A 27123-nucleotide genomic window follows, 5' to 3' on the forward strand; every position below is an offset into this window, starting at 1 on the left:
TACTTTGCTGGACTGGGGCTATGATGCAGCATCCTCTCTTTATTTCCAGCTGCTATATTGATGCCTAAAAACAGATTCAATACTTTCTTAATATTACTTTTCCATGGAAGCATGCAGAGGCTTTTGCTGTGGTTGCTAGAGGGATGTTATCTAATGGTGAATGGGAAGGGAAGTGTTCCTTCCAATCCCAAATGAGGGGGGATGTGTTTACAAGACAATCATTCTATTAATATGGGGTTCACACTATGAAAAAGTGTAAAAACGTTGGAATACTACTGTAAGTAAAATAATTAAAACATGAAAACACGAAATATCTAGTGCACAGATATCTTTACATCACTGTTTTTACTTTCATTTTATCTACTGAGATTGAATAAAATATGTTATATACCATGAAATTGTACATGAAACACTGGCCTCATTCACAGAGAATCATAAATTATATGAAAACACAAAGAAAGGAGTGGAATTCTTTAGCATGCTACAAGGGGTACAACTAGGAATAGGTGTTGAAATGAGGAAAGTGAAAATGTTGGTTGAGTATCAGGAAAAATCTCCAGGCAAGGAGGAGTCTGTAGCCTATGCGACTGTGCTACCTGGCAAGCTCTCCTTGAAACTGGATGGTTATCTAAGCTGATATCCATATACAAATTAGCTCTGGTCTTTCAGCATTAACTTCCTTTCTACACCCAATACCTTTGAGAGAAGGAGAATACTGCACAAGCATCAGTGGAAAAGCCATTGGCAGCTCATCTCCTGAGGCAGCCATGTTGCAGAGAAGGAAGCAGAAAAGTACCGCAGAGAGGTTGGCACTGTCTGGGACTATAAACTCTGCAGTGGAATGGCCCTGGGAATGGAATTATGTCTCTGCTGATGAATGAACTCTGTCCTTCTCAATCTGTGAACAGTAACCTAACAGTAATGGAGGAGATGAGCCAACTGTACAAAATCCAATTCACAAATGCAAAAGATTTTGCATTAAAAAATGAATGTCACTGTGACAGATTTCCTCCCCCTCCCGCCCCATTCTGGGGTGCCACCTGATGTACTGGGATACCACTGAGCCCACCTATTCACCAGCCCTGGCTCCCTTACACTGTCCTGTATACACACACAGGTAGGGGCACACAGCTGCAGAAAGACACAGACATTGAAATCAGCTCTGCATGGGAAGACTCAGGAAGGGAATTGCCCAGCACTCAAGTGCACAAACCCTCTGGAGTGCAAACCCAAAATGTTATTGTCTTGAGCTGCACAGAGAACTGTACAGCGAAAGCCCATGAAATTTGCTCCCTCCCTCAGTGTGGAAGATATGCACAGCTTCCACAAACTGGTTTTAGAGAAAACAAAAACAAATTTATTAACTACACAAGATAGATTTTAAGTGATTTTAAGGGACTGCAAACAGATCAAAGCAGATTACTGAGCAAACATGCAAACTAAGCTTAATACACTAAAGAATCTAGTTACAAGTAGTAATTTCTCACCCTAAATATTGTTTTAGGCATTTCTTTCACAGGCCAGACACTTTTTCCAGCCTGAGGTCAGATCTCCCCACCCCCGCCCTTTTGTCTTTGTTTCTTAAATGTTTACAGCAGTTGTCCTGGGCCAGGATTCAGTGCAGAATGAACCCTGATTAAGTCACTCCCAGCCCTTAAATAGGTTTTAAATATGGTGGGAACCCTTTGTTTTCCAATGTGGTTCCCGACCCCCAGAAGAAAAATATTGGCATTCTATCATGGAGTCCAGTACCAGGTGACATGATCACATGACCCTGCAGTGTCAAAGCAGCCATGAGTCAAAGGCTGTTCATAGCATCTCAGGAAACTTTTTAGGAAGGTGGGAAATTAGCATCTTCAAAGATCTATTGTTCTCCCTAATGGCCCATCTGGACTGATTGCATTCTATCTGGTGGGCATTCCCCAGGTGTAAACCCACTTGTAATTGATACATAGTCAATATTGCTAACTTTAGAAACAAAAATGATACATGCATAAAAATAGGATAATCATATTAATTAAATCATAACCTTTCCAGTGATATCTCACATGCCTTCTGTCATAAATATAAAGGGAAGGGTAAACCCCTTTAAAATCCCTCCTGGCTAAAGGAAAAAATCCTCCCACCTGTAAAGGGTTAAGAAGCTAAAGGTAATCTCGCTGGCACTTGACCAAAATGACCAATGAGGAGACAAGATACTTTCAAAAGCTGGGAGGAGGGAGAAAAACAAAGGGTCTGTGTCTGTCTGTATGATGCTTTTGCTGGGGACAGAACAGGAATGGAGTCTTAGAACTTAGTAAGTAATCTAGCTAGGTATGTGTTAGATTATGATTTCTTTAAATGGCTGAGAAAATAGCTGTGCTGAATAGAATGAATATTTCTGTCTGTGTGTCTTTTTTGTAACTTAAGGTTTTGCCTAGAGGGATTCTCTATGTTTTGAATCTAATTCCCTATAAGGCATTCACCATCCTGATTTTACAGAGGTGATTCTTTTTTACTTCTATTAAAAGTCTTCTTGTAAGGAAACAGAATGCTTTTTCATTGTTCTAAGATCCAAGGGTTTGGGTCTGTGGTGACCTATGCAAATTGGTGAGGATTTTTACCAAACCTTCCCCAGGAAGTGGGGAGGATTTTGGGGGGAAAGAAGTGTCCAAACTACGTTTTCTCAGGAACCCAGATACAGTTTGGTGGTGGCAGTGGAAATCCAAGGGCAGAGAGTAAAAAATAGTTTGTACCTTGGGGAAGTTTTAACCTAAGCTGGTAAAAGTAAGCTTAGGAGGTTTTCATGCAGGTCCCCACATCTGTACCCTAGAGTTCAGAGTGGGGAAGGAACCTTGACACCTTCTCTTGCACAAAATATATTATAGTTATGCTATAATTATATTATAATAATATTTCTATTAAGAATATGGGGCGTAGTGTCACACCTTCCCCCTGAGATTACTGCCATAGAGTTAGTCACTGGCTAAAGTCACTGGCAAAGGCAGTGTGACTAAAATTCTCCTTAGGTCTTGGGTATCCAACTGGTCAGTGTTATAAAAAATTGGAGTATTATTCCTAGGGTTTGTTTTTTTTTTTTTAAAAAGGGGTTAATTTTCCAGGTTGCCTGAAAGCATTCTAGTGTGCAGCATTATTAACGCCATGTAGATATCAATATATTTTAGCAAGTAGGTGTCTTGGCATTTAGCCACCAATGCCATCAGGCAGTGTGCCTCAGTTTCCCCTTCTACACAGCAGCCTCAGTTTGTTATGCTTTCTCTGCTGTGCCAACCTGCAAGCCTGTTAACTGGTGCTAGCTGAGAAGTAGTATTCTTATAGGACTTCCTTGTTACCACTCCTAGCATGTTCAAAAAGTTTCTTCCAAAAATCATAGAATCATAGAAGATTAGGGTTGGAAGAGACTTCAGGAGGTCATCTAGTCCAATCCCCTGCTCAAAGCAGGACCAACACCAACTAAATCATCCCAGCCAGGGCTTTGTCAAGCCAGGCATTAAAAAACTCTAAGGATGGAGATTCCACCACCTCCCTAGGTGCAGGTTACACATTTTTAAAGGATTTAGTATCAGTACCAAATTCTTTGTCATGACCAATAAGCTGTATAGTATGAGGTTCAACAGTACCAGCAACTTCATGACAGGGAGGCGTTTCCAAGTATACCATGCCTTCTGTAGACAGTCCAGTTTGTTCAGTAGTCATTGTATTTCTCAACCCCTTCTTGAAACACAGTAAGATCAGTTGTATGACTGTTCACCTCCTGGAGGTCACTTAGAGTTTTCCCCCTTAAAACCTGAGCCACAGGTGGGGTGCCTGGAAGCACAGATGCCAATCCAGAAAATTTCTCCTGGACAGACCCTCCCATGTAATCAGTGAGGAGACATTCCTTTACTCCCCTACATCTCTTCTTAACTTCCTTCTCTGGGCCCCCCACTAAGGCACACACCTCTGTGCTCTTTAGAGTGGGATCTATCCCCTGTTCAGCTGTGGGATCACAGCTAACAGCCAGAACAATCCCTTCACTGTAAGCACTGCACCCTCCTCCCTCTTTGAATTGGGTTTGCCCTCACCCACCACAGGTCTCTAGGATTCCATCACCCTCCTCTGGGCTTCCCTCTAGGACACATCTGCCTATGCATTCTAGAGTGAGATCTGTCCCTTTCTTGGCTGCAATCTGCTGGCAGCCCACAACCTGGACAGTCTTCCCTCAGACAGGCAAAACATTCCCTTTCCCCGAGGAAAAGCTGCATTTAGCCACCAGGCAGTAGGAGCTAGTCTCAACCAAACCCACCCCTGGTAGCAGACAGTTTTCCACTGCTGCAGAGGAATTAAAGAGACACAAGATTCCTCCTTGCTGCTGACAGACCCCTGGACAGCCTGAGCCGCATTGAAAAATTTGTTGCCGAATAATATTTGGGTTGTGTTATGGGGAACAGTAGCAACTGTTAATTCATCTTACAAATCCTCAGTGTCCATGTGCACTTTAGCCAAAGGCACAAGGATTTTGTGACCTCCTACTAACAAAAGCTCTGCCATCTGTCATGGCAATATGTCTTTCTCCTGAACAAGGTGTCTCGTGAGCACTGAAATTTCTGCCCCTGTATCCCTCCACCCAGGGAGTTCTTTGCCATTATCTCTGACTGCCTTTATGTGCTTTCTTCCTGGCTGTGCAGTGGCTACCTTTACAAACCCTGTATGATAAGTGGCAATTGCCTGAGGTGCCTCTGTGCTCTGGGTAGCAGCATTCCTACGAGTTGCTTGCTGCCTGTTCCCACTCAGCACAGGGCGTTTACTCTTCAGGTGCTCAATGGAATGACAATGATAGCAACTTCTGGGCTCTTCTGTTTTTACAGGAGATTTGGAATGAGGGCTAGAGGAATGAACTTGTGAAAGTGAGCGTCCAGCCTCCCATCCACCATCTTTCTTCCCAGGGGTAAAACAGAAACTCTGCTTCCCACCAAACTTAAACTCTTCTGCCTGTGATTTATTTCTAATGGATGCTCAAATTCATCCGCCAAAATAGCAAGTTCAACAGTTTTCACCTTTTTGTCCCATAGACACTGTTTCACATCATCACTACACATATTCAGTAAATGTTCCTGAGCAACAACATTTCTTCAAAGCTTGTAATACCTTTTCCCTTTACCCACTTATCCAGTAAATCTCTCATTAGGGTTACATATGCCACATTACTCATTCCAGCCCCTCTCTTAAGGCTTCTAATTCACATCCGATGAAGTGAGCTGTAGCTCACGAAAGCTCATGCTCAAATAAATTGGTTAGTCTCTAAGGTGCCACAAGTCCTCCTTTTCTTTTTTTGTGAATTTTCACTCAATATGTTTCAGGTGTATTCTGAAACTGTTTTAAAAAAATGTCCTTCAATTTACAATACTCGGAAGCATCAGCCATTGGCATCTTATTGAATATATCCAGAGCTGTCCCAGACAACTTTGCAACCAAAGTGGTCATCTTTTGATCCTCAGGAATCTCATGGTGCACACACAGCCTCTCAAAGGTGATGAAATATTCAGCAATGTCCCCTGTCTCGCTGTATGCAGGACACAACTGCTCCCATTTGTGGATTTTTGGAATAGGGCGCTTTTCTTAAGGGGACATGCAGAGGTGCCCATTCCTGCTGGGCTGTTTACCTGTGGCTGAACAGAAATATTCCCTGCTGTTAGTGGGGGGAGGGGGGGAGGGACTAGCCAAGTGGTGGGGGGAGGCAAAATGTGACCTTGGAATGAAAGCACATGTGCTGTGTATGTAATGTTAACAGCAAGGTTTACCGTGAAAGAGTGTAGCCATTGTTCTAGAAAATATGTCTTTTTAAATACCACTGCCTCTTTTTTTTTTCTCCACCAGCTGCATGTGTTTCAAGGATCACAGGATCTTCTCCTTCCCAGAGGCTAGTGAAGATTAGAAGGCAAAAAACCGCACTCGTGATGAAATGTTCTCTGAGCTCATGGTGTCCTCCCACACTGACATAGCACAGACGAATGCGTGGAGGCAGACAATGTCAGAGTGAAGGAAAGCACAATATGACTGTGAGGAGAGGTGGCAGGCTGAAGAGAGGGCTGAAGGCTCAAATGTGGTGGCAGCGTGATGAGAGGAGGCAGGATTCAATGCTGAGGCTGCTGGAGGATCAAACCAATATGCTCCAGCGTATGGTTGAGCTGCAGGAAAGGCAGCACGAGCACAGACCGCCGCTACAGCCCCTATGTAACCAACTGCCCTCCTCCCCAAGTTCCATAGCCTCCTCACCCAGGCACCCAAGAACGCGGTTTTGAGGATTGCCCAAGCAACAGAAGGCTGGCATTCAATAAGTTTTAAACTTTTAAAGTGCTGTGTGGCCTTGTCCTTCCCTCCTCCACCACCCCTCCTGGTGCTTCTCTCCTCCACCACCCCTCCTGGGCTACCTTGGTAGTTATCCCCCTATTTGTGTGATGAATGAATAAAGAATGCATGAATGTGAAGCAACAATGACTTTATTGCCTCTGCAAGCGGTGATTGAAGGGAGGAGGGGCGGGTGGTTAGCTTACAGGGAAGTGGAGTGAACCAAGGGGTGGTGGGTTTCATCATGGAGAAACAAACAGAACTTTCACACCGTAGCCTGTCCAGTCATGAAACTGGTTTTCAAAGCTTCTCTGATGCGCACCGCGCCCTCCTGTGCTCTTCTAACCGCCCTGGTGTCTGGCTGCGCGTAACCAGCAGCCAGACGATTTGCCTCAACCTCCCACCCTGCCATAAACGTCTCCCCCTTACTCTCACAGATATTATAGAGCGCACAGCAAGCAGTAATAACAGGGGGAATATTGGTTTCGCTGAGGTCTAACCGAGTCAGTAAACTGCACCAGTGCACTTTTAAACATCCAAATGCACATTCTACCACCATTCTGCACTTGCTCAGCTTGTAGTTGAACAGCTCTTGACTACTGTCCAGGCTGCCTGTGTACGGCTTTATGAGCCATGGCATTAAGGGGCAGGCTGGGTTCCCAAGGATAACTATAGGCATTTCAATGTCCCCAATGGTTATTTTCTGGTCTGGGAAGAAAGTCCCTTCCTGCAGCTTTTGAAACAGACCAGAGTTCCTGAAGATGTGAGCGTCATGTACCTTTCCCAGCCATCCCATGTTGATGTTGGTGAAACGTCCCTTGTGATCCACCAGTGCTTGCAGCACTATTGAAAAGTACCCCTTGCGGTTTATGTACTTGCCGGCTTGGTGCTCCGGTGCCAAGATAGGGATATGGGTTCCGTCTATGACCCCACCACAGTTAGGGAATCCCATTGCAGCAAAGCCGTCTACTATGACCTGCACATTTCCCAGGGTCACTACCCTTGATAGCAGGAGATCTTTGATTGCGTTGGCTACTTGCATCACAGCAGCCCCCACAGTAGATTTGCCCACTCCAAATTGATTCCCAACTGACCGGTAGCTGTCTGGCGTTGCAAGCTTCCACAGGGCTATTGCCACTTGCTTCTCAACTGTGAGGGCTGCTCTCATCTTGGTATTCTTGCGCCTCAGGGCAGGGGAACGCAAATCACAAAGTTCCATGAAAGTGCCCTTATGCATGCGAAAGTTTCGCAACCACTGGGAATCGTCCCAGACCTGCAACACTATGCGATCCCACCAGTCTGTGCTTGTTTCCCGAACCCAGAATCGGCGTTCCACCGCATGAACCTGCCCCATTAGCACAATGATGCCTACATTGCCAGGGCTCCTGCTTTGAGAGAAGTCTGTGTCCATGTCCTCATCACTCACATTACTGCACTGACATCGCCTACTCGCCCGGTATCGCTTTGCCAGGTTCCGGTGCTGCATATACTGCTGGATAATGTGCGTGGTGTTTAATGTGCTCCTAATTGCCAAAGTGATCTGAGCGGGCTCCATGATTGCCGTGGTATGGCGTCTGCACAGAAAAAAGGCGCGGAACGATTGTCTGCCGTTGCCCTGACAGAGGGAGGGGTGACTGATGACATGGCTTACAGGGTTGGCTTACAAGCAATTAAAATCAACAAAGGGGGTGGCTTTGTGAGAAACTGAATGGCCCCCTCAAGGATAGAATTCAAAACCTCAAGGATAGAACTCAAAACTGGGTTTAGCAGGCCGTTGATTTCACAGAGGGAAGGATGGAGGGAGGAGAAAATGAATACAAAACAAATCTGGTCTATTTCTTGTTTTGAGCCACTTCATCTATCTTTATACATCTTGCTGGCAGCAGACAGTGCAGTGCGACCGCTAGCCAACGTCAACACCTGGGTGCTCGGCAGAAGACGGTGCAGTATGATGACTAGCCATTATCTTCTGCTGGCTGGAGGTTAAAAGACAGTGCACTGCCAGTAGGACTGAATCGCCAAGAGATGAAACTTAAAAGGGAAATGACCTGGCTGAGTCACTCCCATGTTTGCCCAGGCGCCCGATTAAAAGAGCACCCAGGACTACGTCGATGACGGCTACTAGTCATACTGCACTGTCTGCTGCCAAAAGGCAATTAACGGCTGGTGTGTAGCAATGCAGTACCATGTCTGCCAGCACCCAGGAGACATACGGTGATGGTTAGCTGAGCGGGCTTCAAGCTTGCTGTGGTATGGCATCTGCACAGGTAACTCAAGAAAAAAGACGCAAAACGATTGTCTGCCCTTGCTTTCACGGAGCGAGGGAGGGAACGGGGACCTGACGGTATGTACCCAGAACAACCCGCAACAATGTTTTAGCCCCATCAGGGACTGGGATTTCTACCCAGAATTCAGATGGGCGGCAGAGACTGCGGGAACTGTGGGATAGCCACCCACAGTGCAACGCTCCGGAAGTCGATGGTTGCCTCGGTACTGTGGACACACTCGGCCGATTACATGCACTTAGAGCATTTGTGTGGGGACACACACAATCAACTGTATAAAACCGCTTTCTACGAAACTGACTTCTATAAATTCGACCTAATTTCGTAGTGTAGACATACTAGAGAACATGAAACAATGGGTGTTACCATACACACTGTAACGAGAGTGATGACTCAAGGTGAGCTATTACCAGCAGGAGAGCGAGGGGTGGGGGGAACCTTTTGTAGTGATTATCAAGGTGGGCCATTTCCAGCAGTTGACAAGTAGTCTGAGGAACAGTGAGGGGTGGGGTGGGGAATAAACATGGGGAAATAGTTTTACTTTGTGGAATGACCCACCCATTCCCAGTCGCTATTCAAGCCTAAGTTAATTGTATTCAGTTTGCAAATTAATTCCAATTTAGCAGTCTCTCATTGGAGTCTGTTTTTGAAGTTTTTTTGTTGAAGAATTGCAACTTTTAGGTCTGTAATCAAGTGACCAAAGAGATTGAAGTGTTCTCTGACTGGTTTTTGAATGTTATAATTCTTGACGTCTGATTTGTGGCCATTTATTCTTTTACGTAGAGACTGTCCAGTTTGACCAATGGACATAGCAGAGGGGCATTGCTGGCACATGATGGTATATATCACATTGGTAGATGTGCAGGTGAACGAGCCACTGATAGTGTGGCTGATGTGATTAGGCCCTATGATGGTGTCCCCTGAATAGATATGTGGGCACAGTTGGCAACGGGCTTTGTGACAGGTTTCAGAGTAGCAGCCGTGTCAGTCTGTATCCGCAAAAAGAACAGGAGTACTTGTGGCACCTTAGAGCCTAAGAAATTTATTTTGTGGGCTATGAAAGCTTATGCTCAAATAAATCTGTTAGTCTCTAAGGTACCACAAGTACTCCTAATAATATGTGGTGACATCTGTAAAGTGCTTGTACTTCAGCATTTAGGGAGCCAATTGCTCACTCCTGGAGAAGAACACTGCATGTGATCTCCAGGCAGTTTGTCAAGCAGTTTCCTTCCATTCTCTCTAGGAGAGGGGAAGACTTTTCAATCTCATACTGGGAGGAGAGGTACAGTCTGGAAAGCCATTGTGCCCTACCTTCTGCAGAGACATTAGAATTAAATCCTACTTTTCTCAAACCCATTGTACTCTAAGGTTTCAGAGTAACAGCCGTGTTAGTCTGTATTCGCAAAAAGAAAAGGAGTACTTGTGGCACCTTAGAGACTCAAATAAATTGGTTAGTCTCTAAGGTGCCACAAGTACTCCTTTTCATTGTACTCTAAGGAGATTTGCACTTGGATTTGTAACTGTATTTCTGTAGCTAGTGCATTGGTGTAAATCCTAATGAAGACATGCTGCACCAACAGAGTGGGGCTTGCACCAGAGATTGTCGCTTGATAATGTGCTGGGCATAGAACAGAGGATACCATACACATCAGCAGCTTCCCATTTCTACTCGTTTTCAATTCCAGCCCCACCATATACATAGGAGGGGCTTTTGCAGCCTGGGGGAAGAGGGTAAATAAACACTGATCAGTGCTTCCCACCTCCTGTATCCTCTCCCAATCCCCTCAGCTTTATCTCCCCTCCCTCAGCACAAAGGGAGGAAAACTTCCTTCCACTACTTTTTAATTTCTGTGTATGTAAAGTTTGCGGGTATAGTTCACTCCTAAACTCAGCTGTGTTTTTGATTAAGGGTGACATTATATTAATTATTTCCCAAGAATAATGTCTGTTGTATTATGGAAAAAGCAACTTTCATCTATTTTAATGATTTCATTGTAATATACAAAAATAAGTTTTAAAATAATGAAGGAAGATTCTTTCAAAGGAGATAATTTGTGTAACTACCTGCATATGAGCCAGTTCATTACACCTGAATATATTACTACAAACAATTTTGATAATTAAAGTAGTTATCCCAAAATACTGTTATAGCAGAAGTAATTTCATAATAACAATAGAAATTACATCCAAGTTAAGGAATAATATGATTTTGTTATGTTAACACATATTATCAGAATTACATGATTCCAACATCTGTGCAAAAATTGTTACTTCTTTAGGAGTTGTTCACATTCAATGTACTAATACATTATATTATGGGTTTTGTGCTGAATTCACAGTTGTAGCTATGTTGAGAACCTTTGAGGGTGAATCTGTGGTAAACAAGTCTACAAATCTTTTTAATGCAAATGACAGCTCAAGGAGAAGTCTTTTAAATCACACAGACACTTAATTAGATTTGGTTCAGTTACATTTCACTGATTTTTATGGAGAATACTCGTGACATGCCTCAAAGACTTCATTTAGTGAACCACAAATAATTTAAATCACAAAAGATCATAGAGTAAAAAAACACAGAATAGCTGATAACATAAGATAATGTATGTTAATAGACTGGCAACCACTGAGATTAGACCAGGAAGTTTTTTATAGGGTGCAGAGATAATTCTGAATTCTCACTTTGTGAAACACATCCACAATGTATATGCTCCTTCCTACATTAAAATTTACTTGTCACCTCAGCTGAAAGGAGTAGGATTCCTGAGATGGTATTTTTGTAATAACATAGACTGAAGATATCATTAAAAATAAATCAAGATACCAGCTGCTGGCAATAATGCGACTAATGTCATCACTATGCTGCTGTCATTATGGTGTTACATTTTGGAGGTTAGAAGATAAAGCAAGTAGGAAAAAGAACAAGTCGGATATCCAAACTATATTGTTTCTAATTTTTCTTTGTGAACTGTGTTATCATTGATTGGACTTAGGCTTGGTGGTATGAGAAAGCATTTATGCTTCTACATAATATGACACATGACAGTATATTATTTGAGTGCTGTAGAAGAAAATTCAGGATTTTTAAAATGAATTTAAATGACACATTACAATGGTTCTTTAGAATATTAGTGTATAACTCATATAGTCAAATTCAGAGGTGACATATGGAGATACAAGTTACACATGGATATAAGTATACATTGGTGACATGTAAAGAATACAGAAGATGCTAATAGGAGAGTGTAAGATAATTAAATATGCTATATCTTCTTTATTTTATAACTTCTTGCAAAGTCCTTCTGGCCGCTGTTCCTGCTGCAACACCTCCCTTCTGCACCCTTGGATGTATAAATTACAGCAGTCTACAGCCCTTCTCCACTACAGCTGTGTTGATATTAGTGAGTGACTTTCTTTCAATCTAGTTGTCCTTTGACCTAGTTTGAAAATCATAGAATCATAGAATCATAGAATATCAGGGTTGGAAGGGACCCCAGAAGGTCATCTAGTCCAACCCCCTGCTCAAAGCAGGACCAATTCCCAGTTAAATCATCCCAGCCAGGGCTTTGTCAAGCCTGACCTTAAAAACCTCTAAGGAAGGAGATTCTACCACATCCCTAGGTAACGCATTCCAGTGTTTCACCACCCTCTTAGTGAAAAAGTTTTTCCTAATATCCAATCTAAACCTCCCCCAACTGTGCCCACATATCTATTCAGGGGACACCATCATAGGGCCTAATCACATCAGCCACAATGGAAAATCATTCCATTTTGTAGTGCATACAAATGCTTGTCCCTAAACCGTGCTAAAATCCACAATGCAGAGACACATTTATCATCCCATCTATGCTGCAAAATGGAACCCTGGTCAGGGATCATAGAATCATAGAAGATTAGGGTTGGAGGAGACTTGAGGAGGTCATCTAAGCCAACTCCAACTAAATCATCCCAGCCAGGGCTTTGTTAAGCCGGGCCTTAAAAACCTCTACGGATGGAGATTCCACCACCTCCCTAGGTAACGCATTCCACTGCTTCACCACCCTCCTAGTGAAAGAGTTTTTCCTCATGTCCAACCTAGACCTCCCCCACTGCAACTTGAGACCATTGCTTTTTGTTCTGTCATGCCACCACTGGGAACAGCCTAGCTCCAACCTCTTTGGAACCCCGCACTGTTCTAAACACAACAGTTGGCTTCAGTGGGACTACCTAGGGAAGTAAGCATTATGTGTGATAGTATTTGTAGTAAAATTGGACTACAAGAAAGATAAGCCAGGAGATCATCTCTGAGGAGCTGAAATTTTGGATCTGGGTGCTCCCTGAATAGACTCATTCATTCTAGAATGGTGCCTGAGGCAAATTCTGAGAATCCTTTAATCCGTGAGGCTTCTTAGTATCTGAGATCTATTTCTAGATGCCCAGAGAACAAGAACAAGATGGCTTCTGGAGATGTGTCTCCACAGGAAGTAACATACTATTACTTCTGTGGTTTCTCCAGTTGTGTACGATTTCATTGAGAGTCCTCTCCACTAACCTTATGGTCTCTTTACCCAATGTCCATATGCAGTTTTGTGGCCTTCTCAATCCTGGAGTCTGTCTGCTTAGAGCTAAACCCCATCTTCAAACTTCCATCTTCCTTAGGAGATATGGTTTCTGAAAGCCCATCTGGTTTTGGAAGGATAGATGGAAAATGATATTCCTGAACAGGCTGCTTCATCTTCCTCCTTACCAGATGGTGCTACAGGAAGCTCAATTATCTGGTGATTTACAAGGATGCTTGGCAGAATTCAATTTTTATTTTTTTTATTATTTTGATGAATAATATCAATGTTTATTTTTTGGCTTTTTTAGTTTTCTCTACTTACATTTTCACACTTGTGGAGAAATTATAGGAGGGTCAGACAATGGAGGGTCAGACAATAAATATTTAATGACAGTAGACACTGAAATTTTTAAAAAATTAAAGCTTTATAACCATTAAACCACAAACTGTCAACTTCATATGTCAAAATATACAAAGTAAATAGCCGAAAATCAAACTCTAAGAAGTTCTCAAGCAGCATTTCTTACTTTCACTATCTGTACATTTCAATTATTGTCAATAGAAATATTTTTGTTGGTTTGTATGTGTAGGGTGAAGGAGACATTTACAGATAAAAATCTAATCCTTCCAAGCCTATTTAGAGAGGTTCCTGGAGCTCTTACGTTGGAATATGGAGGAACCTGGTGCTGAACTCTCCATTGTGCAGGAGAAATCCCTTTAATAGCCTGAAACTTAGACAGAAAGGGGAAATGGCCAGTCCGCTTAGTGAGGTCTCCTGGGCCACTTCAAGATCTGTGACAGATACATGCCTCCAGGCACAAAAAAAAAGGGGGTGGGGCTGATAGGCTGCATTACATTCAATGGCATGGCTTCAACTTTTTGAATACCCATCTTATACCAAAATCTTTGGTTGTCACAACTGTCACAAAAAGGACAAAGCAAAGGAGTGTCTCTTGTTTCATTTCCCAGGACACAAAGAAAACTGACATTTTATGACTATGAGTTTTTATTGGAGCCCCTTCTGTGTAATATATTAGCATGTAGACAACCCCCCATGATAGTTTCCCATGCCAGGGTCTGGCACAGACACTTTTTCTGAACCTCCTTTTTGTCTATTTTCTCACTCTTTTGTCATTTTCTCTCTTTTTTCCATCTTGTTCATTTTTCTTCCCTATAAACCATTTTTTCTGCATTTGCTGTCCATTTTTATTCTGGTTTCCACTTCATACTACCTCTCTCTCAGTTCTCCCGTTCCTCCTCCATCTCTGTTTGCCTACCCCTTCTCCCAGTTTTCTCCTCTTTTATTCTCCTTTTGGCCTTGTCTAGAGTAGGAAAATTAGTACCTGTTCTTCAGCAACAGCATACATGCAGTATTGCTATAAATAGCATAACTGTTATTGTAGGCAGAGCTCAGATGTTTTTCTATCAAGATATACCTGTGACACTAAGAGCACCCTAGTGTGATATGGTAAAGGGCTCCCTGGTACGTAACAGCAAATCTCAGCTGGCCTGATCAGCTTGATATACCTCACACACCATTGTTATGATATTTATTTAAAAGGTGTCTTGTAATGTATCATTTGAAAACTAATATACTGCTCATTAATATCACTGTGAAATTTATGTAAATACTGTATGTAAAATTATTGATATTCTCTGATATAATGGTTTGGAAACAGACAAAGGAAACAAAATAGGTTTTTTTCCAGACAAAGGGTAAGGTAAATACCTCTTTGGTTCAGTTGCAAACCAAGCCAGGTGTGATCATAGACAAGGATAATGGGCTATTCACTTGCATCAGAGATTGCAGGAAGATCATTTGCATTGTAAAATCCAGGAGACTGCAAAATTAACATGGTGCTGTCTCTTGGTGGACACAGACAGCTGAGCAAAGCTGAAACCCCAGGAGGGCTTCTTGACTTTGAAATTAAAGCTAAATTTTGGGGATATAAGGAACTGCTGAAAGACAGCGGGGGCATCCATCCCTTGAGGGAACAAAGAAACCAGCATTATTCTGTGAGGGTTGGATCCTGGCTGGAACAGCCAGCCTGCTGGAGAATGCTGAAAACTTTGTGTGAGTAAGATACTAGGTTAGGCAAAACTGCATCTTGCTAGAATTAAGTTTTAGACAGTAGAAAATGTGTTATTTCTGTTTAGTTTATTTTTGTTTGTAACCCTTTCATATCTCTTACACTGGAGCTTGAAATCACTTACATCTATGTTCTTTGCTAATAAACTTATTCTTGTCTTATTACAAACTGTCTCAGTGCTGTGTATTAAGATGGATTGTACCACCCCAGCTGAGCTAACAAGCTGCTGTGTGTACTGGCTCTTTGGAGGCAGTGAACTTGGTGTTACCTCTGTGAATGTCCACTACACTATGGCTTATGTCAGCATAACTTATGTCACTCAGGAGTGTGAATAACACCCGCCCCTCGAGCGACATAAGTTACACTGACATAAGCGCTGGTGTGAACTGCACTATGTTGGCGGGACAGCTTCTCCCCCCAAAATAGCAACTGCTGCTCTTGGAGGTGATTTTATTATACTGATGGGAGAGCTCCCATTCGCATACAGCATCTTCACCACTGTATGTGTAGACATGCCCTAAGAGGGACTGGACACTGCAGTGGAGATGGTTTTGGGAGATTTGGGACAATGAGAATTGTTGGGGTCAACCAAAATGGAGTAACTGGATGGGTGGAATAGCTTTTAACCTTTGTGCTGTGAGCAGGCTCCTGGTGTCAGGGCTCTGAGCCAAAGCTGCACAGACTAAAGAACACAAAGTTACAGGGCAGGCAGTGACAGAACCCTTTACTGGTCTGGGTGAACCCCTAAGGCATCACAACACCATTCCTACTGTAGAAATCCCCTCTTTCTGTATATCTTATTTACCTTTCTAATTCCCTACTCCTCTCCCTTTCCCTTCAGTCTTAAGTGCTGTCCCTAAAGTTCCTCATTATTCCCCTTGCTGTGTCCTCTCTCTTTATACTGTTCCTCTATCAGGGATGTTCCTCTCTCTACACTTTGGGAGCCAGTTCACCCTGCCCTGTTTGGAGACTGCACCTCTCCTTTTCCCCCATCCCACAGTCTCCGCTTCTGTCACCCATGGCTTCCCCACGGCTGCCACCATGCAGCACTCTTCTCTCCAATCCTTTCAAGGGCTTGGCATTGTATGAAGCACTCCAAACGCCCGGTCCACTGCTTCCGCTGCTCTACAGCTCTGACTGATATGGAGATAGCTGCCTTCTAGTTATGGGGGTATGATTTTTAGCAGCAATGCCCCTTGTTTTGCCAACTATTTAAAATAACATTTGAAAGTATGTATATATATATATATATATATATATATATATATATATATATTTTAAAAATACATAAATAGGTGTGAGGAACCTATCATCTACACTGTTTTATTTCACAGAACCCTTTAATTAAACATGAAATACATGATTCTCAGGAAGAATGGTCACCATTTATCCAGAAGGGGTCTCTGGGTCAAGTGGCCTTAGCGGTAAAGAACCTGGACAAAGGAGACCAATAGACTAAGACTAACCTGGCCTCCTGTCTAGGATACTGGGGGTGAAGACTTGGCTACCTGGCTACTTGACCTTTAGCTAAAGATCCCTCAGGAGACACTGTTCTCTACATTAGCACCTTATTGAGCTTAATGAAAATACAAAGGCTCTTTGCAGCATTTCCAAAACAAAACATTTTGACATTTACTTTCTTCTTTGACCATAACTATTTGCCAGAATGTCCCAAATAGTTTGTCACATTAAATTGGTATTATCATGCCTGTGGGTATCTCAAAACCATGGGTTCCACTTAAAGGCAATAACAGCAACAGTGTTAGGATTTTTTTTTCTTTTTGGAGGTGTAGGGATAGCTCAGTGGTTTGAGCACTGGCCTTCTAAACCCAGGGTTGTGAGTTCAATCTGTGAGGGGGCCATTTAGGGATCTGGGGCAAAAATAAGGGACGGTATTTAGTCTGGTCCTACTTTGAGCAGGGGGTTGGACTAGATGATCTCAGGTCCCTTACAACCCTGATATTCTATGTTTAAAATAATGAGTTGATAGGAAAAAAAGGACAGAGAATAAATCACAGAGATAGTAACATTCCCCAGTGGATTTACCTCAGCATTATAGATTGCTTTTAACAGAATTCTGATGTGATGTGTGTAGTAAGTGCTTTAAGAAATAACCCATTAGCAGGAAAATCTCTCTCACTCCTTTTAGTGCTCAATGTTTCTAGCACTTAGTAACCACGGTGGAGGTTGCAAGTTATTTGATGCCTAACAAAATATATTAGCTTCTTTTTCTGCAACAGAAACAAACAAAGCAAAAAAAAAAAAAGATCAAGTTTATAAAAATAAATACATCAAACAAATAGATGACTATAAATTTTGTTGAGCTGTACATTCTGCACTTGAATGCTGTGTGTGACTCATCACTGAATGGAGATGATAAATAGGTCCTAGGGAGAAATTCTCATTTATGTATTTGTATCATGGTAGCACCCTAAATCACAAATCAGGATAAGATAAAATTTTTCCAGGCTGTATTCAAAATAGAGTAAAAGACAGTCCTGTCCATAATTAGTGTTTAATTAAGGCAAGACATACCAAATGGCTGTAACAAACGAAGGAGGAAGGGTGAGGGAAACCATAATAAAAACATGTGTTTTCATAGGCCAGCTAAGTAAACAACTAAATGGTTTTGAGACTGTCATTTTGCCAAAATATATATAGATAAACAAACAAACAAAACAATCAGAAGTCCCTACATCCATTTACTTAGGCACTATCATCTGTCAGTTTCCCGTAGGTTGTTGGAAGAAGTGGGTCTTGCAGAAGAGGGATTTGGAGAAGAGGGTAATGGCTTTATGGAATAATTTGGGGAGGATGTTTTGCATAGAAGATGTGGGGCAGAAGAAAGCACAAAGATGCTTATGAAAGAACTGGACAAGGGGGCAATGGAGGCTGGCAGCATTGGTGCAGGGGTGGAGGGGGTGAAGGGAACATTCTTTTGCAAAATGAGTCAGATACTTTTAAGGTTGATTAATGCATTTTTGCTTCTCCAATTAAGAAATGAGAGGCAAACCTGTGCTGTACTGGCCCTACAACACTCTGATTTATAGTTAATTCATTTGTGCTTTTCTGTTCTGTGCAGCTTTAAATCAAGCCAAAACCCCACAAAGCACCATAAATAGTTAGAAATGAAGACTTCCGTGCCGTTAAAATGTAACCAGAGACTGTTCAGCCATTTTGATTAAAAGCAGTGGCCTACTCTTGTGTTAGGCATGTAATGGAGAGTTCTCTAAAAACACATTATATTTTTTTTCTGGACGGCATTTTACAATCAATAATGTCCTGCTTTCTATTAAAAATGCTGCCAGAGCAGGCATTATGTATCAGTAAGATTTCTAGTGTTTCACAGTAATACATCTAATAATTTGAAAAGAAAATTAGCCTAAAATGATTGAAATCTTGAGGCAATGAAACGGTACTGGTGATTTTATTCAGAATGTGTCCAATATGATTTTCCATTTGGATTCCACATTTTTAAGCTGTTTCAATATATTATTATAAACATTATCTCCAGATTTTATGGAGTCTTAGAAAGTTTTTAAATTATTGAACAAAAGAGAAAAATTAAATCTTAATGATTAAATAACAGGACATTTATATACATCAGTGGGTTTTCTCAGATACGGGGCTCAAAGTACATACAATGTCTATTGAGGAAAAATAAAAAATTCAACCATGCAAATCATCTTTACAAACCAATTGTTCCACTTTCTTTGAAAAATCTGACTTTTACTTTGTTACTGGCACATCATTTTAAAATGACTCATAAATTTTAAAGGTTCATTTATGTTTTTTGGTTTTAGTATTGCCGTTGAAAAGCTGACAGGCAAACATGCTGTTGTAGGAGTACTGCATTGTACTGGGAAGATAAAAACTATTCTACCATCAACGACTTTGAGCCCTATAGTGGGTGCATCTGGTATCTGACATATCACCTGATCTAATCACACTGGTTTATCTCTGAACAACAGCATACCACAATACCAGCATAGATAGAACAATTTGACCAATTGCGTGATTTCATTTAACAGTTTTTCAACACCAGAATCTTTCATTGTTATAATTCTGCTTTTATGAATTAAAGGTCATATATAGAGCACACATGAGGTCTAAATTTAGTCACAGCAGACCACAGCTCCACATAAAGACACATCTTCAAGTTATGTTGACCTGCTAGGAAACAAAGATAAACAGCACAGCAAACATGTACCTGCAATGCACTGCTTCCCTATTAAATATTAACTGCTTCATTTCTACGTTTAAATGAACTGAGCAGTAATGGATGGAATTTCCAGTACTGATGTCTGGTGCTGCTGTCATGGAAAGAAGATGAAGACAATATGGCCTGCATGGAGCAAATGACACAATCATAACATCCGCTCTAAAGTGACTTAAAGATGACCATTCGCCAGTCCTAAAACATAATCCTAAACAGCATTTGTTTTCTCTCCCTCTGTAAATAGATCAAATTATTTAAATGTCTCCTTGACATTCATGGTATCTAACAGAAGCTGAAGTAGAAAAGGATGGGTGGTGTACAGCACTGAGGAGATAGCATAGTACTTGGTTTTGTTGTTTTGTTTAGCATTGATGTGCAGGGTGCAAATATCAGCCATCAGAAACGGGAGGAGTGACCCACCCATATTTTTCATGGGTCTTCACTAAACTCTTAAATGTTGCTTCAGCTTCCTTACGACTGAAGGACTTTTTTGATTTGCCAGCTTTTCTGCAGATACGGCCCTGCACCAAAGAAAGAGAAAACATTCATTAAAGAGGTGAACACACAGGTCAATTCCAATTTAAGCATTGAACAAGTAAAAACAATAAGAATTCACAAATGTTATGTCATAAAACACTCAGTTGGTATTAGTATTAGACCCTTATGTCCTCTGTCTGATCACAAATGCTTGAGTAGGTCTGACTGTCCACCCAGCAGAGAACAACGATACTCAACATTGTTAGAAGACAGGCAGACACACAAAAGCAGCCCCTTATTATAAAATAGCTAACTGCTGAATAATGGGAGCAGGGAGAAAGGTAGATGGCTTTCAGGAAATCTCCTACCGCTATATAGATGTAAAAGCACATTTGCGAATTGAGAGGGCTCAAGTTCTGCAGCTTTCCCCACCAACACTGTTACTAATCTTCTCCTTTGCCCTTCCCAATTCCCTCCCACCAACTTAGTCTGGTGCTTCCCTAAGGCATATCAGCCCCAGGGGTTGGAAAATGCTTTCTTAATGACCCAAGATTGTGTAAAAGCTCAAATAATGCCATACATGATTATTGTCATTAATATTTACAGTTGATCAAATTACGATTTACGGACAAATCAATGAGTATTAATGAATTATATTCTTATTGAGGTTACTAATGCCCTTCTTTTCCTCTGCAAACAGGAAAATGTTATCTTTCATGGTTGATTAAATGCTGTTTCCAATGTAAAAAAGTAGCTTACAATATGAATGTGCTTTTAAGTGTATCCTGTATTATACCCAAATGCTGCAAAGCACACGATTCCTAGTTATCTGTTAATTTTTCTGTAATCAGACCGTCTCCATATAAATTCATTTTTAATATAAATGTGCAATTTACCAATAAACAGCCCAATCCTGCACTTCTCTGGAATACTGTGATTTACTACCATGTGTGGTAAGGAACTTATGCAGGATAGTAAGTGCCAGTCCTAATAAAAAACATGAATATCATGCAATCCATGCCTTCTGTGCATTATGAAAAAGGTCATGTGTTGTCCATTAATAATGCTCTGAATGATCCAGTCCTCCATGAATAATTTATGACTAAAATACTCAAAGATATTCTCCAGAGGAAACTGCCAACATGGTAAATTGTCCCAGTGATAGCATAGTAACATCACTAAACAACAGGACACTTTTCCTGCTGATTCAGCATAGTTTCCCTCTGATAATCTGAACTGAAAAAAATAAATGGACCAACACCCAGCCCTATTCTTTCTTAAATATAAGAACAGACTTAGTGTAATATTCCAAATTGGATTTAAAAGACCAATCTGCCCATTTCTATTTTTGTGACTTATACATATCATTAATTTTATGATAAATGAAAATCTAGAAATTCAAACTCCTTGCATCTTCGTTAAGGCAGAATTAAATATGGGTATCAAATGTCTGACAGGACACTATTTCAAAAGCATGTTTGACATGACACCCAAGTAATAGGCTGTTAACAGCTTATCCCATATAATAATTGTAGAATAATTTTGCACCTTTGCTGAGAGTATGAATTAAATTATTTGTGAAATCAGCAGGCTAAACAGACACTAGACAATAATATAACTGCAAATGTATTCCACTATACAATAATATTGATCTTAAAAATGCTAATTTGTATTGCATATATCAGGGGAGGGCAAACTACAGCCCGTGGGCCGGATCCAGCCCATCAGGGCTTTCAATCCGGCCCGTGGGATTGCCAGCCCCGTGGCACAGCAGGGCTAAGACAGGCTCCCTGCCTGCCCTGACCCCGCACCACTCCCGGAAGCAGCTGGCACCACGTCCCTGCAGCCCCTGGGGGGGGGGGGGGGCAGAGGGCTCTGTGCGCTGCCTCACCTGCAGGCACCCCGCAGCCACTACTGGCCGGGAACGGGGAACCATGGTCAATAGGAGCTTCGGGGGTGGTACCCACAGGCGAGGGCAGCACATCGCAGAGTCACTGCCAGACATGTTGGCAACTTCCAGGAGCGGCACGGGGCAAGGGCAGGCAGGGACCCTGCCTTAGCCCCGCTGCGTGACACTGCCACCCCAGAGCCACTCGAGGTAAGTGGCCCCAGACTGGAGCCTGCACCCCAAACCTCTCCTGCACCCTGCACCCCAACCCCTGCCCTGAGCCCCTTTACTCCCTGCCTTGAGCCCCCTGCCCTGAGCCCCCTTCTTCACCTCAACCCCCTCCTGCACCCCAACCTCCTATCCCAGCCCTACATTCATGGCCCTGCACAGATGTGGTCCTCTGGACAAAAAGTTTGCCCACCCCGGGCATATTTCCAATAAGTAAAGATTTATTTAGATTATTAAACTACCACTTTATCATAATTGTTTGACAATCTGATTTGAAAGCCTTTGTTAGATAGAACAAAAATGATCTGATAAGTGGTTGCTCTTGTGCAACAGTGTTACACTGAGCAGTAACCAAGGAATATATCCTATTCTTCTACACTTTGCTGAAAATCGGGATAGGTCACAATTTTTGATTCCCATATTTTGGTCCTGATTTGTTAACCCTCAGTTGATAGACAGAAAAATGGAAATTGGTTTCAGGGAATTAGTGTTCTTTTATTGGTAAGTCTGCATTTCTTGTTGACTTTTAACAATAGCTAAGTAATTTGAACTGAAAATTGCCATCTCTAATTACATGCAACTGATTATACTGAATAAGCAATTGAGTTTGGAGTTAAAATCAAGAGTATAAAAATCAAAATGGAACAAACAACCCCTTCCCTCCCAAGACCTACACCCCAGCAACTGTTAAAGGTTTGAGCATTGGCCTGCTAAACCCAGGGTTATGAGTTCATTCCTTGAGGGGGCCATTTAGGGATCTGGGGGCAAAAATTGGGGATTGGTCCTGCTTTGAACAGGGGGTTGGACTCCTGATCTCCTGAGGTCCCTTCCACCCCTGATATTCTATGATAAAGGTGTTTTAATAGTCACAGACCAGATGTTCTCAAATTGTGATTGGTTGACAACTGGTGGTCCACAGAGCACTTGCTAGTGGATTCCAAAAAACTGACTGATCACATTCTCCTTTTCCTTATTTCTAGCTGCTAACTGCACTAAAAGGCAACTAAAAATGCATTAAACACTGTTCCTACTATTCATTTTCTATTTAAACAATTTTTGTAGTTTCCACAGGGATAGCATGATGTTTCACTTAATTCAATTTTATCACAATGTCCAAAATATTAAAATTAACTGACAGAAAACAAACAAACTAGTCAGGACTGTAAACTGAAAGGAATGAGGATAAAATAGAGAGTTATTTGAAAAGGGTCAGGTCAGGTTTTCTTTTTCTAGAAAGATATCACAATACAGTACAGAAATGTTTCCTATTGCTAATTACTATTAGACGTTAGTAAACTAGTTAATATTAAAATGACATTAAATTCATGTAATAAAACCTCTACCAATGTGGAATTTTTCCCAGTACAGTATATTTTCCAGTGTTCCCTTCAAAATGTCTCAAATGATAGGGCTTTTGTTACAATTGCTATGGTATAACTGAGAATTTTAAAGTTTACCTTTGAAAATTGCACTAACACATACATTTGTGTAAATACATTTTCCCAGAAAATATTCATTTTCAGTTTGAGAGAAGTAATATATAAATGCATTTAGTGATATTCAGCATCTTTTCAAATGTTCATGGGTGCAAAATCTACTGTCCCCTTCTTTCCAGAAACACTAATCAGATTGATTTAATGGAAACACAACACATTCTGAATGGTTAATTCAGCTGAGGTAACATTCTGGGTTTGTTTGTTTTTATATTAAATATTTTCTCCTTTTTATCCTAAACCAAACAAGCATAGGGAATGTATTTGTACTTAGAGACACATGAGAAAAAGGAAAAATATGAAGTCTATCAGAAAATGAGTCCAACAGCTTCCACTTAAACTCCCACAGGAACTGATCTAGTTAGATATCAGCATGTTTTAAAAGTCTCATCAACTGAAAGTTTTTGGAACCTGACACATTTTGTCCACTCTTTAATTTTCACAGATGCAGCTATTACCATTCTAGAGGTGCCCAGAAATAGAATTTTTGGGGAAAACATATGCCATCTTTTCTCTACAGCAAACAAGCTACACAATATGCAATACAACTAAAATATCAAAGATATAAATTCTGAAATCCCCTCTGATACTAAATGGGGGCTCTGTGACTGTGGGGCCTGTTTTCGTTCCTTTATCCGCTCATGCATCCAGGCAGAGTTCCTCTGGGTGGCATCTGCTGGCTCCTTGGATATCCTTTGAGGAGCAGCGGGTGCTGTCTGGGGTTCTCTGCTCAGTGTCACCTTCAGGTTCCCTAGTTTTGGCCCTTTGACCCTCACACCTGTTCCTGTTATTTTCCTTTGTTGTCCCCTGAATTTAGTTGAGTTCTGGGCTCAGGAGCTCCTCCCCAGACTGGAGGGAAAGGGACTTTTAGCTGTGGGCTGGCTTATGATCCCAGCACCCAATAAGATCATTCTCATGCTGCCCTCTGGCTCTGCTGTATCACTATATATATATAACTATTATTATGGTTGCCCCAAATTTCCCACTTGCTTATAACTTGGTAAAACTTTAAGCATTCTGATTGAAATTTTCCATTTTCTATGTCAGCTATCTGCCTCTGGCTCCATCTTCCCCCCCCCCCCCCCCCAGCTAACTGGTACAGCTGTTTCCAAGAACGCGGCTAGGGAAAAATGTTTTCTTCCCCCATGTTAAAAAATTCTTGAGATCTTTTCTTTGAAATGCTCTAGCATTTCCATGCACTGGAGCAGGAACATGACATTTGTTTGGTGGGGGGCATGGCCTTAGCATCAGGGAGTTCCTTTTGCTATATCTGTGAAAATCCACCCACATTTGCCAAGTTATAAGCCTTTGAAAATGGCAATTCATACAAAGGGTGCTGGAACATTTTTATAGTGAGGGTGCTGAAAACCATTGAACAAAATTGTAAACCCTGTATATGATGGAAACCACTTCAAGCCAGGGGGGGCTGGCAGTGCCTATGATTCAAACGTTTATAATGGGAAGTATCAGGCAACTTCTTAATGTGTGATACTATCAGCCCCACCTATAATATATTTTAAAGCTGCTATTTGAAAATGTAGCAATCCTAACCTTTGCAGGTGCCTTTTGGCAATTGAACATCATAAATGGCCAGCACTAGCTGTATCTTGATTGCACATCCTATGCTTTATCTAAACTAGGGTCATCTTTTTTCTTGCCACTTCCCAGTTCAGGATTGGTAAAACTAAACTAAACAAGGGTGCCATCCCGTAAACTCTAAAGCACATGAATAGTTATTGCTCCCAGGAGCAAGGACTAAGTGCATGACTAAAGATTTGAAGTATCAGGCCCTAATTCATAAAAGACCAATTCTGAGTTGAATTTGATCAAAATGTTCTATAAAACTTAAAAGCAACAGAAAACAAGGAAGCTTTTCATAAAGGCAGTTAAAACAAATGTACCTCCCAAAAGTGCCATCAGCTGTTTCCATATACTACTAAAATATGAATGAATCATTTTTAAGGATTGGTGAGACCCTTTTCATAATGAGCTAATTGAGGTTAAAATAAAGAAATATAGAGGACAACAACACTTCCATTTTTTATCATCATTTATTTATGTAAGCAGAACTTTGAATTGCTTCTTTTTTAAAAAAAGACTTAATTTAGTATATTTAAACACAAGTCAAATTATATTAGCCTTACTGAGATAAACAACCCAATTGACTTCTCTGTGGCTACCTGAAAAAGGCAAGCAGAAATTGGCCATCCACCACTCAAAAATCAGATGTAGGTCCTGCTCCCACTGAAGCCAAAAGCAAAACACCCACTGACTTCAGGGAGCAGGACCAAGCCTTTAAAAAAGATATTCAAAAGCTACACAAAAATATTAAAATACTAGCAGAATTTCACACAAACCATTACCAAGTTAGCCCACATTACCAGCTTTATGGAATAATTTTTCACTTTGTCAAGGTTCCTCCCCCACTCTGAACTCTAGGGTACAGATGTGGGGACCTGCATGAAAAACCTCCTAAGCTTATCTTTACCAGCTTAGGTCAAAACTTCCCCAAGGTACAAAATATTCCACCCGTTGTCCTTGGACTGGCCGCTAGCACCACCAAACTAATACTGGTTACTGGGGAAGAGCTGTTTGGACGCGTCTTTCCCCCCAAAATACTTCCCAAAACCCTGCACCCCACTTCCTGGACAAGGTTTGGTAAAAAGCCTCACCAATTTGCCTAGGTGACTACAGACCCAGACCCTTGGATCTTAAGAACAATGAACAATCCTCCCAACACTTGCACCCCCCCTTTCCTGGGAAATGTTGGATAAAAAGCCTCACCAATTTGCATAGGTGACCACAGACCCAAACCCTTGGATCTGAGAACAATGAAAAAGCATTCAGTTTTTTACAAGAAGACTTTTAATAAAAAATAGAAGTAAATAGAAATAAAGAAATCCCCCCTGTAAAATCAGGATGGTAGATATCTTACAGAGTAATTAGATTCAAAAACATAGAGAACCCCTCTAGGCAAAACCTTAAGTTACAAAAAAGATACACAGACAGAAATAGTTATTCTATTCAGCACAATTCTTTTCTCAGCCATTTAAAGAAATCATAATCTAACACATACCTAGCTAGATTACTTACTAAAAGTTCTAAGACTCCATTCCTGGTCTATCCCCTGCAGAAACCAGCATATAGACCGACACAGACCCTTTGTTTCTCTCCCTCCTCCCAGCTTTTGAAAGTATCTTGTCTCCTCATTGGTCATTTTGGTCAGGTGCCAGCGAGGTTACCTTTAGCTTCTTAACCCTTTACAGGTGAGAGGAGCTTTCCCCTGGCCAGGAGGGATTTCAAAGGGGTTTACCCTTCCCTTTATATTTATGACACACTTATATATTTTGCTATTGGTACTTTGAGAAAATTATTACTGACTTGTAGTTTGGCTATGAAAGACTGTCATGTCAAACAGAAAACTTCAGCAAATGATTTGTGTTTTATATTGAAGCCTCTCATTTTTTTCTCATGTTTTAAAAATATCTAATTTGTTCACAGGATCTGTGCTTAAGTAAGGGGTGTAGGGGCAAAGGCTTTGGTTTTGTGGAACATTGAGGCTCCTACTATGGAGAGAGG

At 41.3% G+C, this 27123-nt stretch overlaps 1 protein-coding gene across 1 annotated transcript in view; it reads right to left on the reverse strand.

The window, feature by feature from the left end:
- Positions 1–10816: 10816 nt before the first annotated feature.
- Positions 10817–27123, reverse strand: part of UBE2QL1 (ubiquitin conjugating enzyme E2 QL1) — a 51771-nt gene continuing 35464 nt past the window's right edge. The window contains exon 2 of the mRNA XM_073332410.1: positions 10817–19979. Coding sequence (XP_073188511.1) covers positions 19848–19979 — 132 coding nt within the window. The 3' untranslated portion in view covers positions 10817–19847. The remainder of the gene's footprint in view (positions 19980–27123) is intronic.

Source organism: Lepidochelys kempii, chromosome 2 (genome assembly GCF_965140265.1).
Source record: "Lepidochelys kempii isolate rLepKem1 chromosome 2, rLepKem1.hap2, whole genome shotgun sequence".
In the NCBI taxonomy this organism is placed as follows: Eukaryota; Metazoa; Chordata; order Testudines; family Cheloniidae; genus Lepidochelys; species Lepidochelys kempii.